This window comes from Geotrypetes seraphini, chromosome 18 (assembly GCF_902459505.1).
Source record: "Geotrypetes seraphini chromosome 18, aGeoSer1.1, whole genome shotgun sequence".
NCBI lineage: Eukaryota > Metazoa > Chordata > Amphibia > Gymnophiona > Dermophiidae > Geotrypetes > Geotrypetes seraphini.
Genome location: NC_047101.1, coordinates 1,697,843 through 1,719,173, shown reverse-complemented (window position 1 = coordinate 1,719,173; position 21,331 = coordinate 1,697,843). Strand labels below are relative to the sequence as shown.

At 43.8% G+C, this 21,331-nt stretch overlaps 1 protein-coding gene across 4 annotated transcripts in view; it reads left to right on the top strand.

Annotated features, from left to right (window-relative positions):
• UNC5A (unc-5 netrin receptor A) overlaps positions 1 to 21,331 on the top strand; it is a 64,217-nt gene that overhangs the window by 23,469 nt on the left and 19,417 nt on the right. For 3 of the 4 annotated variants that reach the window (XM_033927363.1, XM_033927360.1, XM_033927359.1), the window contains exons 2-6: positions 10,085 to 10,324; positions 17,582 to 17,725; positions 18,178 to 18,281; positions 20,280 to 20,460; positions 20,671 to 20,838. In XM_033927363.1, the coding sequence (XP_033783254.1) occupies positions 10,085 to 10,324; positions 17,582 to 17,725; positions 18,178 to 18,281; positions 20,280 to 20,460; positions 20,671 to 20,838 (837 nt within the window). The remainder of the gene's footprint in view (positions 1 to 10,084; positions 10,325 to 17,581; positions 17,726 to 18,177; positions 18,282 to 20,279; positions 20,461 to 20,670; positions 20,839 to 21,331) is intronic. The other variant, XM_033927362.1, reaches the window with a different exon arrangement.

Genomic DNA, 21,331 nt, shown 5'->3' with positions numbered 1-21,331 from the left:
TTGTACTTGGCTCTCTACAATCCCCAATGAATTCTTTTAAATATATTTCAGAACAGATCTCGTCAGTTCTGTATTCAGGTTTCTTTACCTTATATCGAACCTCTCATCTAGACTACTGTAATGTTGTTGACTACTATGGTCTCCCACAATTTCCACTCCAAAACTTACAGTCTTTCCATAACAAGGCAGCATGCTTTTTGTGCAAGACCAAGCATCAAAGTCGTAAAACCCCTCTTTTCCCACAATTACACTTGTTACCAATTGTCTACCTGATCCAATTAAAAATTATTCTGTTATCATTCAGAGCATTTAGAGAAGGGATTCCAAATTACTTGGCAAAGGAGGTTATACCTTACATGCCTGTTCAGGCTCTGTGGTTGCTTGACCATCTTCGCTTGGTTCTTCCATCATAATCTTTACCCCTGGGACTTCGCTCTCTTGCAAAATTTAAGTTGCATTTGAAAACTTTTCTTTTTCCAAACGTTTTTGATCACTGTAACGGGGTACAGAGCAACCAATATCCCTCCCCTCCCTCTTTCCATGCCTCTGAGTTGGTGAACTTCTTTCCTTTCATTATCGTTGTATTCTTGATTTTAATCAATTTGTAAATCGCTTTGACTGGACTGGTCCAAAATTATTTGATTTATAAAGTGTATTAAATAAGCAAACGCATGTTTGGTACATCCAGCCCTATGTGACTCGCTGAGAAGCTACTGGTGCTGTTTGCAAGACATTTGAAACATGTCATATCTCCAGCCGTGTCATAGTATTTGGGATGTATTGGGCCTGGCAATGAGCTAAAGTCCACGAGGCTGACATAGAGCATCTCTACTGAAATCCTCCAGGTAAAATCAATATGAATGTATGAGTCTGGTGCTGTGTAGGAGCAGCCAAAGCAGGTGTTTTTGGAATCAAAGGGAAAGCATGTGCCCTTTAAGTGAAATACATGAGTGATATCAGGAAGGGAAGCAGAGCATGGTGTGCTGGCACTGATAAATCTCTGCTTCAGGTCTCTATGGGCACCGGCGATTGTACAACGGTGTTTGAAAATATTTCTCTTAAGCTTCCAATGAAAAGGCATAAGCAAAATCTTCATTAAAAAATACATAAATAAATGAAAGAGCTGGAGGGGAGAGAGAGAGCGTGCAGGCAGCAGGAAAGAGTGGGATGGTCTAAAAGCCTTCTTTTGGAGTCTGTTTAGGGGTGTCTACCCCAGAGAAGCCATTTATCATCCTGGAACTCTGGCCTCCTTTAATTAACATGAATATTTTCTGCATTAGATGCTAAACCATTAGAAAGAGAGTGCAGAAGGATCGTTGAGATTATAATCCTGCCTAATACACTGGAATTACTAGAGATAATTGATTTCCGCTAATAGTGGGTTCCAGCTCTCGTTAACCTATCCAATGAGGAGGTAAGAGGGAGTTCAGGGCACCTGATGCATATGAATTCTCATCTGCAGTAAATCCTCAGCCAGGGTGAAATGCTGTTCTCCTCTTCCAGGGGGGGTCTTTAAATATTCATACAATTATCGCTCTGAGAGATCTCTAAATCTTCCTCTAATCCTGCTCTCTCCTGCCTTTCTCTCTCATGTCTTTGGAAAAGTACCGGTTCACATGGTGACATCAGGAATTCAAATGCTCTTGTTCTAGCCCAGGTGCAGAAGGACCTTGTCCAAGCTGAAGATGGAACTCACTGGTTGAAAAGGACTTTTTGGCTTATCTGCTCTCCCTTATCCTACCTGCCTAATTGGCTAAGATTTATGGTAACTCATCTCAACAGTTCTTCTGTATTTATGGCAGACATTCTTCAATGTTGGCCACCTCTTCTGATGGTGGCTCCAGGCATCCACTATAATCCATGAGATCAGCTGGAGCCTATTGCAGAGTGACAGGAAATAGTGAGACTGGGCCTTAGAATCATCGTCACCTGCTAGGGGGGATGGGGGGCAAGCAAATCAAGCTGTGCCCCTGCCCCCCATCTCCCTGATTGCTGATACTATGTGGGGCAAAAAGCAGGAAGAGCCATGGACAAGGTCATCTGCCATCAGCAACCCAGGAAGTCATTACTTCCATCTCTCAGCCCTGCAGGAAGGCTGCCCAGTTCCAGGACTGAGAGCCTTTCCCCCAAATACACCCACAAACAGCTTTGATAACACACCTCCTGCCCTGCAGCACTTCCTGCTAATCCAGAGAACTAGCACACACACATTTATGCTAGAATACTTCATTCATTATATGCATCTCACTATATTTACCATGTGTCCCCCATATGTGTGTGTCATCCCGATACATGGGTGTAGTCATGGGAGGACTGTTTGTTCTCTGCCTTGTGATCCTTCCTCTCGTCCCCTCTCATTATTTCTTCACATTCCTTTTCTTTTCCTGTCTTCTCATCTTCTGCTGCCTCTCGCTTTCTCCTCTCTCTGCCCCCTTGCACTAACCCTTCAGCAGCATATCATCTCATTAAAAAGAAAATAAAAAACCATTAAAGAGGAGCAGAAAGGATAATGAATAAAACAAAGCAACATGAAATCAATAAGGGAGAAAGTGCTAGTTTCTAAATGAAATAAACAAGCTGGTAATTATTTGGACAGTGGGTAATTAAAGAAGGCTGAGGGTAATTAGTGCAGCAACTGTGATTGATCCTGCAGCTTCCTGTAAACAGGGTAAGAACAGAGGTCAGACACTCTCCTGGCTTTATGGCAAGATGGAGGTGAAGATGGAGGTCAGACACTCTCCTGGCTTTATGGCAGGGTGGAGGTGAAGATGGAGGTCAGACACTCTCCTGGCTTTATGGTAGGGTGGAGGTGAAGATGGAGGTCAGACACTCTCCTGGCTTTATGGCAAGATGGAGGTCAGACACTCTCCTGGCTTTATGGCAGGGTGGAGGTGAAGATGGAGGTCAGACACTCTCCTGGCTTTATGGCAAGATGGAGGTGAAGATGGAGGTCAGACACTCTCCCAGCTTTATGGCAGGGTGGAGGTGAAGATGGGAGGTCAGACACTCTCCTGGCTTTATGGCAGGGTGGAGGTGAAGATGGAGGTCAGACACTCTCCTGGCTTTATGGCAAGATGGAGATCAGACACTCTCCTGGCTTTACGGCAAGATGGAGGTGAGGATGGAGGTCAGACACTCTCCTGGCTTTATGGCAAGATGGAGGTCAGACACTCTCCTGGCTTTATGGCAGGGTGGAGGTGAAGATGGAGGTCAGACACTCTCCTGGCTTTATGGCAAGATAGAGGTGAAGATGGAGGTCAGACACTCTCCTGGCTTTATGGCAAGATAGAGGTGAAGATGGAGGTCAGACACTCTCCTGGCTTTATGGCAGGGTGGAGGTGAAGATGGAGGTCAGACACTCTCCTGGCTTTATGGCAAGATGGAGGTGAGGATAGAGGTCAGACACTCTCCTGGCTTTATGGTAAGATGGAGGTGAGGATGGAGGTCAGACACTCTCTTGGCTTTATGGCAAGATGGAGGTGAGGATAGAGGTCAGATACTCTCCTGGCTTTATGGTAAGATGGAGGTGAGGATGGAGGTCAGACACTCTCCTGGCTTTATGGCATCTCCCTATTGAATATGCATGAGAGAGATCTGCATAAAATGGACATGCAGATTTTTCTCATGCATATTTATTAGGAAGACCCTGGCATTCTGGTTTGTTTGCAGCCCTGGACAAACCTGCTGAAGAATGTGGAGAAATTAAGATACTCCTATGGTAGTTGGGGTTGGAAAGGTCTTTCTCAGAGCCCCAGTGAAGGACCAGGGTAGGAGGTGTGGAGGTCTGTGTGAAAATTGAAGGGAGTGGAGCTGAGGGGTTTGGTGTGTAAGGAAGTAGGTGTACAGTGGGATATCACAGGGGTGTCTGGGAGGGAGTTTGTATGCTGGACGTGAAGCAGATATAGTGTGTGTACATGGGAAGGGTTATCTGCGGAAGGGTGGAAGTGTGTCCTAGGGAGAGGATTTTGCATTTCTTTCCCCACCTTTCTAAATATGATCTGAAGACAAGTTTCAGACAAAGCAAGTTTCTGTTACCAGCTATATATGTTGAGCCATTAGCACATGTTAAAAAGCTTAGAATACATGTTAATTGTATTAGGGTTAGGGTTAGGATCAGAATCAGGCTCCCCTGGCTAATAGTAATTGCTGATGGGCTGTGAAAAGGGCCGTCCCCCTGCTGCATGGAGCATCTCTCTCCCCTCCCCACTTCCAAGTCCCCTAATCAAGAGCCTGACCAGTTGCAGTTCTCGGTGCTCCTGCCCCCAGACCGCCAGAGACTTGGTACATTCTTACTTTATAACTGGGCATTACACAGGAAAATGAGGGAAAGGTGAAGCTGGACACAGGCACCGTTTGTGGTTGAGGCAGTAGAGGGTTAAGTGAGTTGGCCAAGGTCACAAAGACCATCGGTGATGTGAAGCCAGGCTGTCCTGCTCTGCTTGCCTTGTGCCTAGATGATCAGACAGGTCCAATTTCATATAGGTTATATTGCGTGTGTACTGAATTTTCACGGCAGAGTCACCTGGATATCAATATCGCTCTTTATGTCAGAACTAAGTTGGTTGTTTTCATTTCTGTGAGCGCAGATGGCATTGCGATGTTAAATCAGTGAAATATGAAATGGATTTCACTCTAGAACAGGAGTTTAATTAAATTAATTGCCAGTGAGATTGTAAAACTGCTGATGAGGAAATAAATTAATTGTTATGACGACTGTTTATCTTTACTCGTAAATTTGCCCTCACACCTTCAGCAGACGTGACCAGGGTTAATGCTCGACTCTCCTACTAAGTGGGTGCTGCAGGGCAGGAGTGAGGTGCTTTAGATTTCAGCACTGGAATGACAGGATGTGCTGCAGGGAAAGAACGAGGTGTCTCACGACTGGAATAACAGGGGCTTCTATATTGCTACAGCCAAGAGTCTCAATAGCAGAGCAGGAGTGAGGTGCATTGGCAGGGCCTTGTTCTGAGACTCTCAATACTGGAACACCAAGGACTTCTACATGGCAAGAATGAGGTGCATTGGCAGAGCTGTTTGGGAATGTGAGAATTTCTAGGGCAGGGGGGGGAGAGAATATTTACATGAATTTATTCAGGTACCCTGTTTGTCCCTATGGGGGTCACAATCTATCTAATGTACCTGGAACAATGGGGAGATTAAGTGACTTGCCCAGGGTTACAAGAAGCAGCATGGGTTTGAACCCACAACCTCAGGGTGCTGAGGCTGTAGCTTTAACCACTACGCTGCACTCTCCCCTATATTTGTACATATAGACAATGTCCCTGCTTGCCTGCAATGCCACCACCATGTATAGTATTTATCAAATTGTCGCAGTTATACATACACAAACGCATGAAGCCAAAGTCATTTTCTCAGCAATGTCTTTAGATTCGCATTCCCGCAATTGCCTTGAGCGGCAGGAAAGTACCTACCTGTGGAGACTTTTCGGGCTGATGTGGGGCTCTTCCTTCTCCCTCCAGTGGTGCAGAGAGCCTGGTGGAAATAGACTGGAGAGGTGGAAGAAAGAGAGAGATAAGGATGAACAATAGAAGAAGAGGCAGAGCAAAGCAGGGAGGCAATTAAGAGGAAGAGAGCAGGAAAGGGGGAAAAGTAGACAAGTCATTCAAGATGGAGAGTGAAATGCTGGGAGCGTCTGAAAACGGCAAACATAGACTACATTTCAAATCTCTCTTTAGAAAGTTGATCAGGCTTTACTGCTAGTGCAAAAAGAGAAACATTTCCACACACAGACATGATTAAGCTGCTTCCATCTTAAGCAGCATTTACAAAGCTTTGCTGTAGACAGAGCCTTCTCTTGCCTCGGTCCACCCGAAGCCTCTGGGGCTGAGAGTTTGGACTGTCTCTAATGCTCTTTAGAAGGCCCAGCAGAACGTTGAACCCTCCTGTCGGGCAGGAATGGAGTGAGCAGGGGCTTTAACTTTGTGCTCTAGTCTTGCTCTGAAGCTCACACCACACACATGGGAGAGAGAGTACAGCGAAAGTAGCTCTGCGGTCCAGAATCTCCCCCTCAGCTCCTCATCCCTTTTTTCTCTCATGCAAAGCAAAGGGAAGGTTGTAGGTCCTTCCTCCCTGCCACTACCACAGAGGGACAAGCAAAACCTTTCACTGGTCCCCAGTGATTTCAAGTCTTCTGAACCCCTCTTTGCATCCAGGTTAAATAGCATCACCTTCAAATGTCCACTTGAGTTTACCCACTTTCTAGAACCTCCCATACACTTGTACCAAGCCTGCCCTTAGAGCCCTCTCTGCAACAGTCTGGAGACTTCCTTTGCAAAGGAAGTGGGGGGTGAAGGGGAGGGGGGCAAAGCTGTCTCACCCAGTGCATAATCAAGTGTCTTCTTGCCTTGAGTTTGATAGAATCAGATCATTGAATAGTCTTGAATTCCATTCACTTTAATTGTGTGGCTTAATAAATTCTCTCTAATTATCAGGCACAATTACAGTTTATTTCAGTGGCACAGGGGTTCCTTCTAGTCTTTCTTAATGAAATGCTTAGTTAAAGACTTGCAGCATTACAAAACTCATTTCAGTATTCAGCAGATCCCGATTCCTCGTAGCTCTCGCCCATCGTATATCAGCGCGGAACAAAATGGAGATAAATTCAAGGATAGTTTAAAGTGCTTTCTTTTTAAAAATGCTTACGAGTAATCGATCCTTTCCGCTTTTTTTTTTTTTTTTTTTTTAATTCTTCTTACCTTCATCTCCATCCCCCCTTGAATTTTCTCCTTTTTTTGTCTTCTTTTCTTTACAAAATTGTAGTTCTCCCCCCTTTTCCCCCTTGTTTTCTAACTTATCCTATGTCTAGTTTGTTATGGTCTACTCTATGCTGTCTTATTTATTATTTGGTGTCACTCCTCCCCCATATTTTACTGTACAACGCTTTGAATTTTAGGATTAGTGTTTCATCAAATTTTAACTATGAAAACAATGAAACTGTCTCTTGGAACGTAAAGATTTTCCCTCCATTTTCCATCACTCAGGAATTACATCTCTGTGATTAATGGTCTTCTGCTGTTTTTCTCTTTCTGGTTTTCTGGCATGATCTTAACTTCTTTGATTTCCACAATTCTCTTAGGGTCACGATCCCAGTGCTTTTCTGGCACAATGATGATTTAATGCTTGCAAAGTTTCCCAATGGATGACGCCTGCCACCTTGTTGAGCCTTTCTGTATAAAAATTTTCCACAGCCAATTATGAGATGATTAGCCATTTCCAGCTCCTTCTTACAGAATCTACTGGTTTTTCTTTGCTTGTTGTGAACCATCTGATCCGTAATCCACTTCCCGAGCTGCAACTATCAATCTCTCATCCTTAAGTTTCAGTTCTCCTCTTCTTAACTATTCATGTGTCTGGTCTGGAACCACGTGCAGTTCCTGAAGTAGCATCTCTACATTTCCCACCATATTTGTGCATTTATCCATGTTTGCTGATCTACTTACTTGAAAGAACAAAATCAGAAATAAGGCCCTACGAAATGTACACAAGTCTGATTTAAAAAAACAGTAGGGATGGAAAACCATCAACTTTTTCTCCTGCTTTGCATATTCTGTTGGTCCTATTCTATGAGGCCCACTCCTCCTTCAGCACTAGGAATGTACAGTCTCAGCAGACACTGATTCTTATAGATTACCTCATGAGCATGGAGTTTTCTTGTTCATACATCCAGTTTTTCAAGGTATTTCAAAACTGTATTGAAGTACAAGAATCATAATCTGGATGATGGCTGTATCATATAGTTCAATGTTAGAACACGTTTCAGAATCAATTTTAATCTTTCAGTCATTGATATAGAGGGACACTTAGTCCACTTCTAACCATGTAACACAGAGACATTTGCCCCACTCCAACTCATGTCATATAGATAGACACATGCCCTCTTATCAGTCAAATGACACAGAGATACACCCACCCCAATCATTTGTTTTGATTCCCACGCATTCGACAGTCCTGGTCATTTCACTTTAAGAAACATCCACCCCACTTCCAATTGTGTAACATAAAGAGAAATCTGCCCCATTCTCACTTGTGAGACATAGAGAAATATCCACTCCCAGTGCAGAAAAGGTGATGAATGTATGGAACGGTCTCCTAGTGGAGATGGTGGAGACAAAATATGTATCTGACTTCAAGAAAGCTTGGGGTATCTAATGGAAAGGAGGAGATAGTAGATGGGCCATATGGTCTTTATCTGCCTTCAATTTTCCATATTTCTATCTACTCTATTCCTAGTATTACAAAGAGAAACACCCACTGTTGTGACACAAAGACACCTGCACATTTCCACTTGTGTGATACAGATAGCACAACGCTCTCACTAATGTGACATAGAGACACCTGCCCCACTCCCAGTCACAAGACACAGAGAAACATCTGCTCCACTTTAACCCTTGTGAATAGGGAAACCCTCAATCCACTCCTCCTCCTCCCCCAATTCTGTTTGGCGATCATAAAACCATGGTTGATTGAGCAAAAGTAGTGAGTGTGATGGAAGACGTTTCTTCCTAGCTTTACCAGTTCTGCTGACAGTGGCCATTCTTTCACATGACATTACATTGGTGTCTTCTATCCCGCCAATACCTTTCAGTTCTAGGTGGTTTACAATAAGAGTTGGCCTGGGCATTTCCAGGGAGAATACATGGTTAATAGATGTAGTATGCATCGGGATCTGTGGAGGGTCGATCAGGTTTAGTTAGATCATGATAAATTTCTTGAATTGAAAGGTTTTAAGTTCTTTCCTGAATGTTTTGTAGTTGGGTGTTATAGTCAGCAGATTGGAGAGGTGGTGGTCTAGTTTCGCTGCTCTGGTGGCTAATAGTTTGTCGTATATTTTTTTGCTTTGTATACCTTTGATTGGGGGGTGGGTAAAGTGTGCATAAGTTCTCCTTGGTCTGGATGTGTTTTTCCTGTTTAGGCAGTTGCTCTGATAGCTTGATCCATTTCCATTTTGGGCTTTGAATAGGGTGCAGAAGAATTTGTATTGTATGCGTGCTTGTACTGGGAGCCAGTGTGAATCTCGGAAGGTGGTGGTAATGTGGTCATATTTTTTCAGCGAGTAAATCAGTCTAAGAGCTGTATCTTGGACTGTTTGTAATTGTTTTAGCATGTTGGTTGGGCATGACAGGTATAGGATGTTACAGTAGTCCAGGAGTCCTAGGATTAGCGCTTGTACCAAGAGTTTGAATTGTTCGTTGTTGAAGTATTTTAGGATATGCCTTAGGTTGTGCATGGTTGCGAATGCCTTCTGGATAGTTTTGCTGATTTGAAGTTGCATGATGCAGCCTTTGTCTATTATTATTCCCAGAGGTTTTAGGTTGGGTTTTACCTCTGCAGTTCCATCAGGCCTGGCAGGGAGTTAGCATGGCATGATGAGTCCCTCCCCAGATCAGAACCAGGTCCTTTTCCTGGTCACACTACATTCACTTTTCATTGCAAGTTAAATGGGCAGAAAAGGCATTTGTTAGAGATGGGCAATGGCATATGTCACCGTCCAAGATGGATGAGAAGAGAGGACAGCTGAGATCAGAGACAACTAGCAGCAAGATAACACTCAGAGATGTATCACTGAGAGAGATGATGTTGTTAACTGAGAAAGACAGTGAATGGGATAGGGAAGATAATTAGTGAGAGAGATGCGGGAGGTAATCCAGCGAGTACTAACAACAGCAGGCTAGAAGAGAGAGGCCTAAGAACCAGAAACTGAGTAGGAACAGTCAGACAGAGCCGTTTAGGGGTCCCTGAGACTCTCTGGGACAGGGCCACTCAGGAAGCCTTATACTGTCCTGCCAGCAGGCCAGAGAGGACACCTAAGGCTTTCTGACCAGATTCACTCTGGAGCTCCACCTTCTGAAGAATCAGCGACTCTCCTGGGAGTTTTTGGGATCTCTTAGCACAGGGCTACGTTTGAAGCTTGGAAGTATCTCCACATAGGGGCGAATGGGCAGTATCAAGGGTCTCTGGCACAGGGCTCGTAGTTGTTTTATATAAAACTATCTCCTTCATTTTGGAAGGATTGGGAAGCCCTACTGTCTGCCTAACGCTTGTGTTGTTACTGATCTTCTCCCAGGTGCCCAGCAGAGTGGCACAGCTGCCAGCCTTATAACCGCCATGGCAGTTGCTGGAGGAGCGGGGATCACCGATCTGCCTCACTTCTTACTGGAGCCAAGCGATGTGTATATTGTGAAGAATAAGCCAGTGACCTTGGCATGCAAAGCAACACCTGCAACCCAGATCTACTTCAAGTGCAATGGGGAATGGGTGCGTCAGGGAGAGCACTGGACAGAGCACAGCAGCAACAGGAGCACAGGTACGCAATACGATACCATACAACTTCTCGTAACCTGCAATTTTCTACATGGAATCAATGCAGCTCACAGCAAGAGAAATTTACATTAATGACTCAAGGATAGATAAGAAGGGGAGCTGCACAGGGGGGGATCTCAGACCTGGAATAGGAGGGGTCTTCCAGGGCATTAGTGAGGTGCATTGGTAGAAATCTCTGGGTGTGCTGGAATGGTAGAGGACCTGCACTTTTATACACTGGTATCACGAACACCACCAGGTGAATCGGGGTCTCCTAATATTCAATAACAAATAACACTGTTTTTGCTGTGTCCTGTTATACTTTAATGTCCCACATGGCACATTTCAAGAAGTGATGGGTTGGTCATGCCCAGGTACACAACTAAGATATAAAGCAGCCACCGACTGTCCTTCTATTACCACACTTCATTAAGTATGCACAATCAGCTGCTTCTAATATCAAATGTGAACATTTTTAATTAAACTTACCTTCATTTATACATTATGAAATGCTAAGTACCAATGTTTCATTATTTTTTTCTATTTCTTTCTCCTGACATGTTTCTTAGCACAATGAGAGCTCACACCACAGTGCATTAGTGCAAGGATTCACACTCCCAACGCTGAACACAGTGAGATCCTCACACCCTAGTGCATTAGTGCAAGGATTCACACTCCCAGCCCTGAGTACAATGAGATCCTCACACCCCAGTGTATTAGTGCAAGGATTCACACTCCCAGCCCTGAACACAGTGAGATCCTTGCACCCTAGTGCATTAGTGCAAGGATTCACACTCCCAGTCCTGAACACAGTGAGATCCTCGCACCCTAGTGCATTAGTGCAAGGATTCACACTCCCAACCCTGAGTACAATGAGATCCTCGCACCCTAGTGCATTAGTGCAAGGATTCACACTCCCAGCCCTGAACACAGTGATATCCTCACACCTCAGTGTATTAGTGCAAGGATTCACACGTCATGATTCACCTTTATTTACTATACTGCAAATAATAAAAATATCTAAGCAGTTTACAAAGTATCAAAAGTTCAAAGTGTAATGAATAGGGAGAGCACAATAAGGACACAAGTTATGATCGGTATTAAAAGTGACTAAGGAGCCAGAGATAAACTACTTATAAAATACAAACAAAGGGATGAAAGAACAAATATGATAATGCCATGGGGGGGGGGGGGGAGTCAGTTTCACACAAACAATCAGATTCCAATAAACTATTGAGCTGAGGTAAATGCCTGGGGGAAGCAATGGGTTTTGAGAAGTGCTTTGAGGTTTGTAAATGAAATTTGGAGCACAGATCTAAAGGGTGGAGTTCAAAGGTCTGAAGTGAGTGATGTGTAGGACAACCAATGAGCTTAATGGAGAGAACGAGAAGGAGCACTTGGAAGTAGAAAACCATAAAGAGAGGATGGAATGCCAGTACAAAACATTTAATGGGCAACTGGAAGCCAATGTTGGCTAAGGAATTTAGATGTGCAATTGTATTCCTTGACACCATAAATTAACTAAGGTGTTTTCAACCTCTTGCAGTCTGCAAAGTTGGAGAAAGGAGTTACAATAATCAAGACATGAGAGAGAAAGAATTAATGGACAACACAAATCTGTCTTGGTGTATAAAAAGCTTTTAACCTGATAGTTGAGATGGTGCAGGTGGGGATACAGGTTAAGATGAAAACACAAATGGAGTTGGAGACCATGTTGACTACATTCACTTTTTCTTCATCCTTGCTGTTATCAATTTTTGAAATTTTAATGCTTTGCAAGGTATCTGTATTATACTAAATACTTAAAGGCTCCTTTTCAAAGCACTTAGACACGCAAAGTACCATAGGTGCTTTGAAAATGAGCCCCAATGTGTTATTGTTATGGGTTTTTTTTAAATTTTGAACTCTAGCTGAAATATTGACACTAAAGGTAAGGCAGGTGACCTTCAAGAGTTAACTGATTCTTGCCGCCAGATCTAAATGTTGTCTCTAGTGGTCAGAGATGGTAGTGAGTGGGGACGCAGTTACTTAGGGAGTTCAATTTCAAGTGATTACAAGCCAATCAACTTTCAAATTCAGCATATGAGAAATATTGAGATGACAGGTGATGAGAGTGAAAGTAGCGGAATATCATCAACATACTTGTAAAGATAAATCCTAGTGACTGGATGAGCAGGGTCAAAGGTGCCTGAAAAATATTGGACCAAGGATCGAGCCTCAGGAAGACCAAATGTTCATTTATGTAACATAAGGAAGTAAGGCAGCAGACCCGGAAGGCCATATCTTGTAAATACAAGTGAAAGCCGAAAAATACAGATCCTGAGACACCCAAGACTTCCAAATGGTGGAAAAGAATTGATGATTCAAGTCAAAACGCTGCAGTAACATCCAGAGAGAGAAGTATTTCATGACCATGAGCTAATGTCGTAGAGACAAAATTTACTAGCACTAAGAGAGAATGTTCACAACCATAATTCTGTCTAAAGCCTATTTGTTAGGGTTTAGAGCATTCAATTTATCGAGAAAAGATTGCAGCTGTTGGGCTACCACCTTTTTTATCACTTTTGACAGAAACTGGACAGAAGTTAAGAGGGTCAGAGCAGGCCTCACAAATGTCTTTTCACAATGAAAGGCAATATCCTTTTTCCAATAGAAGGAAAAGTAGGTGATGGATCAGCAGAAGGGTTCAAGTCAAGATGAGTAGGCATTTTAAAATTAGCTCTGAGGGATAAAAAAAGATTATCAGACAGTGAAGTCAACAGAGTAGCCGGAACCTCCAGAAGCAGTGCAAAATCATCAGCATTCAGAGCGATGGCATGAGGAGTCCATGACTTGATGCAACATTTAATAGAAGATTTTTGTAGCTAAGGTAATGGACTTCTTATAGTGTTGGAGTCCCTTAAACAATTGCAAAGAATGAGGGCCACGAGTCACACTCCCAGTTTATTTAAAAGTTTCCAAGTTGTCCCTCTGTAAGAGACACAGCTCAAACTGCTGCCTAGGTCCTATCTTGCCCGTGCTCGTGGATAGGTCATGGGGATGTGGCCAGATGACAAATGTATCAAATGTAAAACCCATAGGGGTATTTTTTTGCACTCCTTTTTCTGGGACTCTGTACAACGCTGCTTGGTCGGTTTACTGCAGGGGAACATACCCTGGAATGGGCCTGCTTTATTATTGGGGGATGTCCGGGAGTTGCAACAACATGGCTTGGTCATGTCCTCACAGAAATTTGTTCTGCATGCTGTTCTTTTGGGGAAAAAACTTATTTTGAAATATTGGATCTCTGAGGAGGCTCCCCCTTACATTCTGTGGATTGCCTTGATGAAACAGCAAGCACGATATGAGTTGGACACTTACTCGTCTCGCCCACAGGACAGCTGGAAATCTTACTGTGCTTTATGGCAGCAGTTTTTGGACACTAATGCTTGACTGTCATTGTTTGTATTATGCTGCCTATCTTTTTGAGTTTGCTGTACTGCCTCTCCTGTCCCGGCCTTGCCATACCGCCTACACTTGCTGTGGCTGGGTTCTCCTTCCCTCACTGCTGGTCTGGCACCCTAACTGTTGTCGTTGTGTCCTCCATCATTGGATTGAGCCTACATATTTGGAGAGGGTGCTGTCCCTCGGCAGAGAGAGAGCGTGCACGTGTGTGTGTGGGTGGGTGTCGGTGCGTTTGAGTGTGGTGTTGCATGGTCTGTGCATCCTGGGTGCTAGGGACGGATGTTTGTGTTGAATCGTTGGGGGATTCTGCGTGGACAGGGGTTGCTGGATGGTGAGTCTTTCTAGGCCTCCTATTTTGGCTCAGATGTCCTTTTTTAGAAGTTATCTAGCTTCTTTGTTTTCTCATTTATACCTTCCTGCCTCTTCTGCTGCATTGCTTTTGTTTTTGTTCAGTTGTCTACTGTCTTCAAAAACATGATTTGAAAAAAAAAAAGTTTCCCAGTGTATTATCATTTTGATATATCACCAATCGAGGCTATCAAAGCGGTTTACAACTCATATAATGCAAAGAGAAGTAAGTGTGTAGTAGTAATTGTTAGTGCGCCTTTTTTTCCTCATTAAATAGCATTAGAGGAACCAGTTGCATCGTTTATTTTTATTTGAGAACTGGGAGGTTTGGAGATCGTCTAGAACACTGGTTCTCAACCCTGTCCTAGAGGACCACCAGGCCAATCGGGTTTTCGGGATAGCTCTAAGAAATATGCATGGAGCAGTTTTGCATGCCTGTCACTTCCATTATATGCAAATCTCTCTCATGCATATTCATTAGGGCTAGCCTGAAAACCCGATGGGCCTTGTGGTCCTCCAAGACAGGGTTGGGAACCACTGGTCTAGAAGAACTCGTCTTTTTATGGAAGTTTGGGATCCTTATATTCAAAATCTTTCACCAAGAGTAAGAAGTTTAATTCTCAATCATTTATGATGAAGCTAAGGTTGTCTAAAGTACATTCCAGATCTTTATTTTATTTCTTTATTTTTGTCAACTTTCATCTGGGGAGGGGAATTTCATTTGGAGGGAAGGATAGGGGGGGAGGGAATGGAACTAAGGGGGGTGTAGAAAGGAATGGATTGGTTCATATGGAAATTTAATTTGGAGGAATGATATAAATATGTATGGAAATATTGTTATTGTGAATCTAATTGTAATGAATATCTCTTTGTATTATATTATTGTATTTTTACTTGATTCCTTCAATAAAATAGTTATAAATGAAATAGCTTTAGTTTGGCATTGTGAATTTCAGATTGAATCCTAATCGCTTGTGGGTGAGATTCTGAATGCTATATCCAACAACCTTCTATACCAATAACACACTTAGAATAGAGGCTGAGACAGAGCTTAATCTATCAGTCCCCGTCACTGCCTAGACTAAATAGACATGTTAAATACCCAGAACCCCCTTGAATGGAACAAAGTGTGGGAAAGTTACCCCATCGGCATAAAAAAACTTTCTGAATTGGAAAATGTCAAAGCCTTGAGCCATGCAGGGAGAGATAATCAAACTTTATACTGTCAAATCAATATTATTTTTGATTGAAAGGAAATACTTATCCACACTGGAGTCGGTATATGGAGACTCTGAATGCGCCAGTCTCGGCCTAATGATCTTTCTTCCTTCTATTGTAACTCAGGACTTATTTTGGAGGTTACCTTTTGCCATCACTGTGGTGGCAGTTTGCAAGAGGTGGCTTTATTTTTCATGCAGTTGTTAAGTTTCTTTGGTTTATTTCTAAGATACATGTAAAAGCAAAGGAAGTCATGAAAGCAGAGTTTGCCTGACCTTAAAAAATAGCAAGAATGTGAATAGAAAGGGCTGTGGGCAAGCAGGACAAGGACTGTCCCCCAGCAATACCGAGCAAGAGCAGCTCCCAGTGGTTTCTAGAAACTGAGAGAAGCATTTGTGGCTTGCCTCAGATTTCCCGTCACTCTAGGTCAGATTTTCTCAACTTGATCCTGGAGTCCCCCCTTCCCAGTCAGGTTTTCAGGATACCCACAATGCATATAATGGAGGCAGTGTATGCAAATCAAATGTATTTATATTCATTGTGGCTATCCTGAAAATCTGGCTGGGAAGGGGATACTCCAGGACTGAAGTTGAGAAACACTACCATAGAAGGCAGAAGCTGCATCACCTCCAATGGGCCACCAACTGGCCATGTTTGTAGCATGTCCCTAATGAATATGCATGAGAGTTCTGCATGCTTAATAGGGCCATTGGTTGTAGCTCTCCTCATGAATAGGGAATGCCAGTCCTTGAGGTCTAGAGACAGGCCAGGTTTTCCAGATATCCATAATGGAGGCAGTGTCTGCAAATCAAGTTTATGCATATTCATAGTGGATATCCTGAAAACCTGACTGACAAGGGGGGACTCCAGGACCCAGTTGAGAAACAGTGCTCTAGGTCTCAGGTCTGCCAAATTACCCAGTTTCAAGAGGGAAATTTTCAACCAGACCTGGATTTCAGGCAACCCAACTGCGTTGCATTATGGGACTTGTTGCATTGATTTTAAGGAGTAGTATAAGGGACTACAATTTCCACACTGCTTTGGGGATATAAATTCAAAGTCAGGACTGGCTAAAAAGTCTCCTTCTGGAACTGGGAAACCTGGCAATTCTCTGTGTGTTCAGAAATGTCAGGTTACCTAATTGCAGGCCTGGTTTTGAACTTGCATCCCAAAGCAGTGTGGGTTTGTGGTGTCTAATCCCACCCATTGAAATCAGTGCTGCAAATTCCTTAATGAAGCAGATTACCAGAACTGAGCCAAAATCTGCAGCCTGAAACTGGCTACCCTGTGTATTGCAGTGGACAGTGGTAGGTGGAACCTGGCTGGGCGAATGGTCCATATCGGCTGGGTACAAGGCAGTAATCCTAAGGTTGCTCTACTAGCCAATGATAATGAAAACACCAAAGGTTATTTCTGAGAACTAATTCACCTTTCTGGTCTGCTCTGAACTCGAGCTGTCAGGTTCCCCATTCCATTAAGGAGACTTATAGTCCTGTCCTGAACCTATACCACAGAGCAATCCAGGCTGCACGCCCCATGATACTTCAGGATAGGATCGTTAGAAAGCCAAGATTGGCCTTTATTCTCCTTCTCAGACCTGGGTAATTTGACAGCTCTGCAGAGCTTATACTGTAGAAAAACGGAATCTATCTGAGACCAATATCCTTTACTAGAGGGCTACAGTTATGGAAATGAGAGAGAGAAGACTGAGTTTTGGAGGAACTAAACCATTTGTAACAGTGTCAACACAGATGCACAGGGGTGATCAGAGTTCCAGGGCAAACTCTGAGGAGCACTGGATGAAGAAAGGAAGTGTCACTGTCTCTGGATGGAGCTGGTGGTTTTAGAGGAGGCAGCAGGAAGGGGCAGATCTGGCTCACACTGGGGCCGAGGGTCCTATGACCACCATAACCATTCGCACGCCTCATCCTGCACCAGGGCACAGAGGCTGTAGTAAGGGAGAACAAGCAAAGTCCCTGCCCCTGAGAACTGAGGGAGGGAGGATCTAATCCAGCGGTGACAGAAAGGAGCTTGAACATTTTGGGCAGCAAGGAAAGCTTGTCCCCAGCCCCTTAATATAAGTGACCTGTGCTATTCTTATTTTAAAAAGGGTCTTCCTCCCTTAAAACGTTGTCACAATTTTTACAACCATATTTAAGATCGGATGTTGCTAAACCCACCCCACATCAGCAGATCTGCTCCTGAAGGTGAAGTGCTGAAACCCTGCTCTTGATCGTTCTCCTTTCCACAGGTCTTCCTGTCATGGAAGTGCGAATTGACATTTCCCGGCAGCAAGTGGAGAAGATTTTCGGTTTGGAGGAATACTGGTGCCAGTGTGTAGCCTGGGGCACCTCCGGGACCATGAAGAGTCAGAAGGCCTATGTTCGCATTGCATGTGGGTAACTTTGGTAATATTACTGCTACTGATAGACCTTTTTAAGTTTCAACAGCATGAAAGAGTCTTTCACAGTGTCTGGAGGTAAGGAACAGCCACAGGGTCCCAGGTGACAGGCTTTGCCAGTGCAGTCGTTGGCTCTGGTATCATAACTTAGGTATCTTCCCTTCTTCCTCAGATAATGTGTCTGGAGAAGTCTCCTGGTCTTTCCCATCTTCCACATTTGTCATCTTTATTGCAATGTTTCCAAACACTGATTCCCAAAATGGAGTGCAAAAGAGAGTCCAGATCCCTTCCCCCCTCCAAATCCACTTTATTAAGGAGGGATAGATACAGCAGCAGTAGAGTGCTGTCCACATCCCTGATATGGCTGAGCCACTGGTGGGGGAGGGAAGAGCACATCATTGACTGGTCTGGGATGTTAAAACCATGTTTCATGTTTTATTTTTCAGACCTGCGTAAAAATTTTGAACAGGAACCACTGGCCAAGGAAGTTCCCATAGAACAGGAAATAGTGCTGCCTTGTCGCCCCCCTGAAGGAATCCCTCCAGCTGAAGTGAGACCGTACTCTAATCTTTTGCCTCCCTATAAACCTCATTCAATGACCCCTCCCCAACTTATCAACCTCCTGCCTACTGATCATCTGTTATTAACTCCACCTCAACCTATAACCATTAACCAGCACTCCAGCCCTATCTTTAGTCCCTATCTACCCCTTATTCTAAGTCCCTAACACACTTCCAGTTGGCTTTAGAGCTTTGCATGCCTTTGCTGCCATCTCCAAGTAACCCCCCCCCCCCCCAAATCAATGTTTCACTGTTTGATCAAACAGCAGTTTCCAGTATGATTTTTTTTTTTTTTTAAACCATTCCCTTGGCATCCTGAGCACCTCTTTACTTTCAGGATAATATGTAGAGTTTGAACCATCTCCTTGTGTACAGTTAGTTGGGCTTTGGGTTATGGTTAAGGATTAAGGGTTAGAGTTTGGATGGACACTGATTGGTGTAGGCATGTAAAATTGCAGAGGGAAAAGCAAAGTATTCCGGGGAGTTGTACAAGTTTCACCCAGTCAATCACAGCAAAGGTCCAACTGTCTTGAATACATAGGCTGTGTCATCAAAGGCTCATCAGGCCTCGATATCCTGTCTCCAGCAGATGCCAGTCCTGGAAGGATCCCAAAGAACAGATCCATTGCTTTATGCTCGCATCCGGAACTAAGCAGTGGCGACCAGGTCTACCTGGCTTATGGATTTTTCCTCTAGGAACTTAAGACCCCTTTTAAGCCCAGCTATTTTCACCACATCCTCTGGCAACAAATTCCACAGCTTAATTCTATACTAGGTGAAAAATGCTTCCTACAATTTGTTCTATTTACTTATATATTTAAAAGACCTGTTCAAGGTTTTCTGAAAAAACAGCAGAGCGTCATGGATTCTAGAACTGGCACCAATTTTGTAGGCCCATACTTCTGTTAAATACCGTCCAAATGGCATTTTTCACTGAGATTTGAGGCACATACTGGCACCTACAACATCAGCATTGGAATTATGCCTACATAGGCATGGCCAACACCGGAAGTGACGTTAAGTGGCCTAAAGAATGTTTTCTCGGCCATCTCTTCGCCTCGCTAGCCTTTGTTCCATTCCCTTTATCATTTGAGTTGATTATCTTGCACCTGTTCTAGCTCTGTGAATAAACTTGTGGATGTGGTGAAATCTACTTGCCCAAGATATAACATTGGATAGTCTGAAGATGCTTAAGCAGATAGAATGGGAGGCCTGCATAGATCATATTGCGTAGGCCGAATGGCTGAGAGCAGTTGCATAGAGAAATGACATTGAGCTTAGGAGACTGTGTAGGGCTCAGAAGTGGCACAGAGCCCAGAAACAACATTGTACAATGGAGCTGACATGTGGTTCAATGAACAAAGCCACAAAATGCAATCTGAAACCCAGAAATGGTGCAGAAATGTCTCCATTAGATAGGGTTTCCCAGGCTTGATTACAAATAATTTTCAAGCGCATGTTAGATCTTCTGAACTCCAGAGGAAAACTCTCTGGGGCACAGTGCAAGTTCTACAGAGAGTGTTAGCAGTACACTTGAGAGATTGAGATCATATTCCACATGCCCTAACTTCAGATTTAACTTTAAATTGTTGGATTCTGTGAAAGCAGTACAGAAAACACAAGCTGGTAAAGAATCTTAGCGAACTTCCAGGGTACATATAGGCACTAGGTGATGCTTGTGGTATGCCAGGAGAATAGTTTAGAAATCAATTAAATAAAACTTATGATGGCGATATTTGAAGCCTTTTCTCTTTCCCATGTTCACCTGTTCAGGCCATGATTTGCAGCGTCTCTTGCAGATCTTCAGGTGCACATTTTCTAGGGATGGGGTGACTGCAGGTTGATGCTGGGTTGTTGAATGAATTGCTAGGCCTGCCACACTCTCGTCTTTCATCTCAATCCTTGGGTATCCCATTCCTCTATTTCTTCTCTCCTCTCTCTTGGTTCCTGCTTTTCTTGAACTCATGTGGGCATTTTTGGTTCTGCAGGTGGAATGGCTGAAGAATGACGAAATGCTCAATCCCGCCCTTGATTCTAACTTGTACCTCAGTCTGGACCACAGTCTGGTGGTGAAACAAGCCCGTTTGGCCGACACCGCTAACTACACCTGTGTAGCAAAAAACCTCGTGGCCCGGCGCCGGAGTGCTTCTGCTAGCATCACTGTGTTCGGTAGGACATTTTCACTCATTCATAGACCAAATTAAACATACAATATACAACGAAATTCCAACCATTCCAGACATAGCAAGAAGAGAGAACAGAGCGGAGATCCCCAAGCTCATTGAGGATGCCCCAACCTCTCCTCCACAGACTCAGCTTCCCTCACCCACTTCTGCTCTGGATAACCACTTCTTCTCTTCTTCATTTGGCGCTGATCAGTGAATGGAGGATGGTCTTCCTGGACTGAGTGGTCACCGTGTAGCACCAGCTGTGGACGAGGGTGGCAGAAACGGACTCGAACCTGTACCAACCCCACTCCGTTGAATGGCGGGGCCTCTTGTGAGGGGCAGAATGTGCAGAAGACAGCCTGTACTACTCTATGCCCAGGTATTCTTCTTAATTTGATTACTGCCTGCTGACTCCTGACCCTTCTCATTCACACTCTTAACATCATGCTGTCTGGATCAGGGTGGAGAAGCATTGTGGCCTGGGGACCACATCAGTTTAGTGTGTAATATGAGGAATGGGAAGTGGGGGGCGGTGTTCCTCCTGACCATCACATCAACTTGATTTTCTCAACTTAACCAGTGCTCCAGGTATGCATTTAATTACCAAGTAATGATTCTATCAGTGCAAAAGTGAATTCCTGTGCCTCAGGTGATAAGTGATGGCTGCTGGGAAACAACCCCCTCTCCGATCCCAATGGATTCCCCTTACCCTTCAATTGTTGAGAAATCAGGGCACTGGATAGAATGTGAATACATGGAATAAGAGAGCATGCTTGCATATTCAGTTTTCCTGCTTCACCACAAAGCAAAGACACTGTTAAACAGAGGGAGCTCATGGATTCAGGTACAGTCATAGGGGCCAGTTTTCAAAT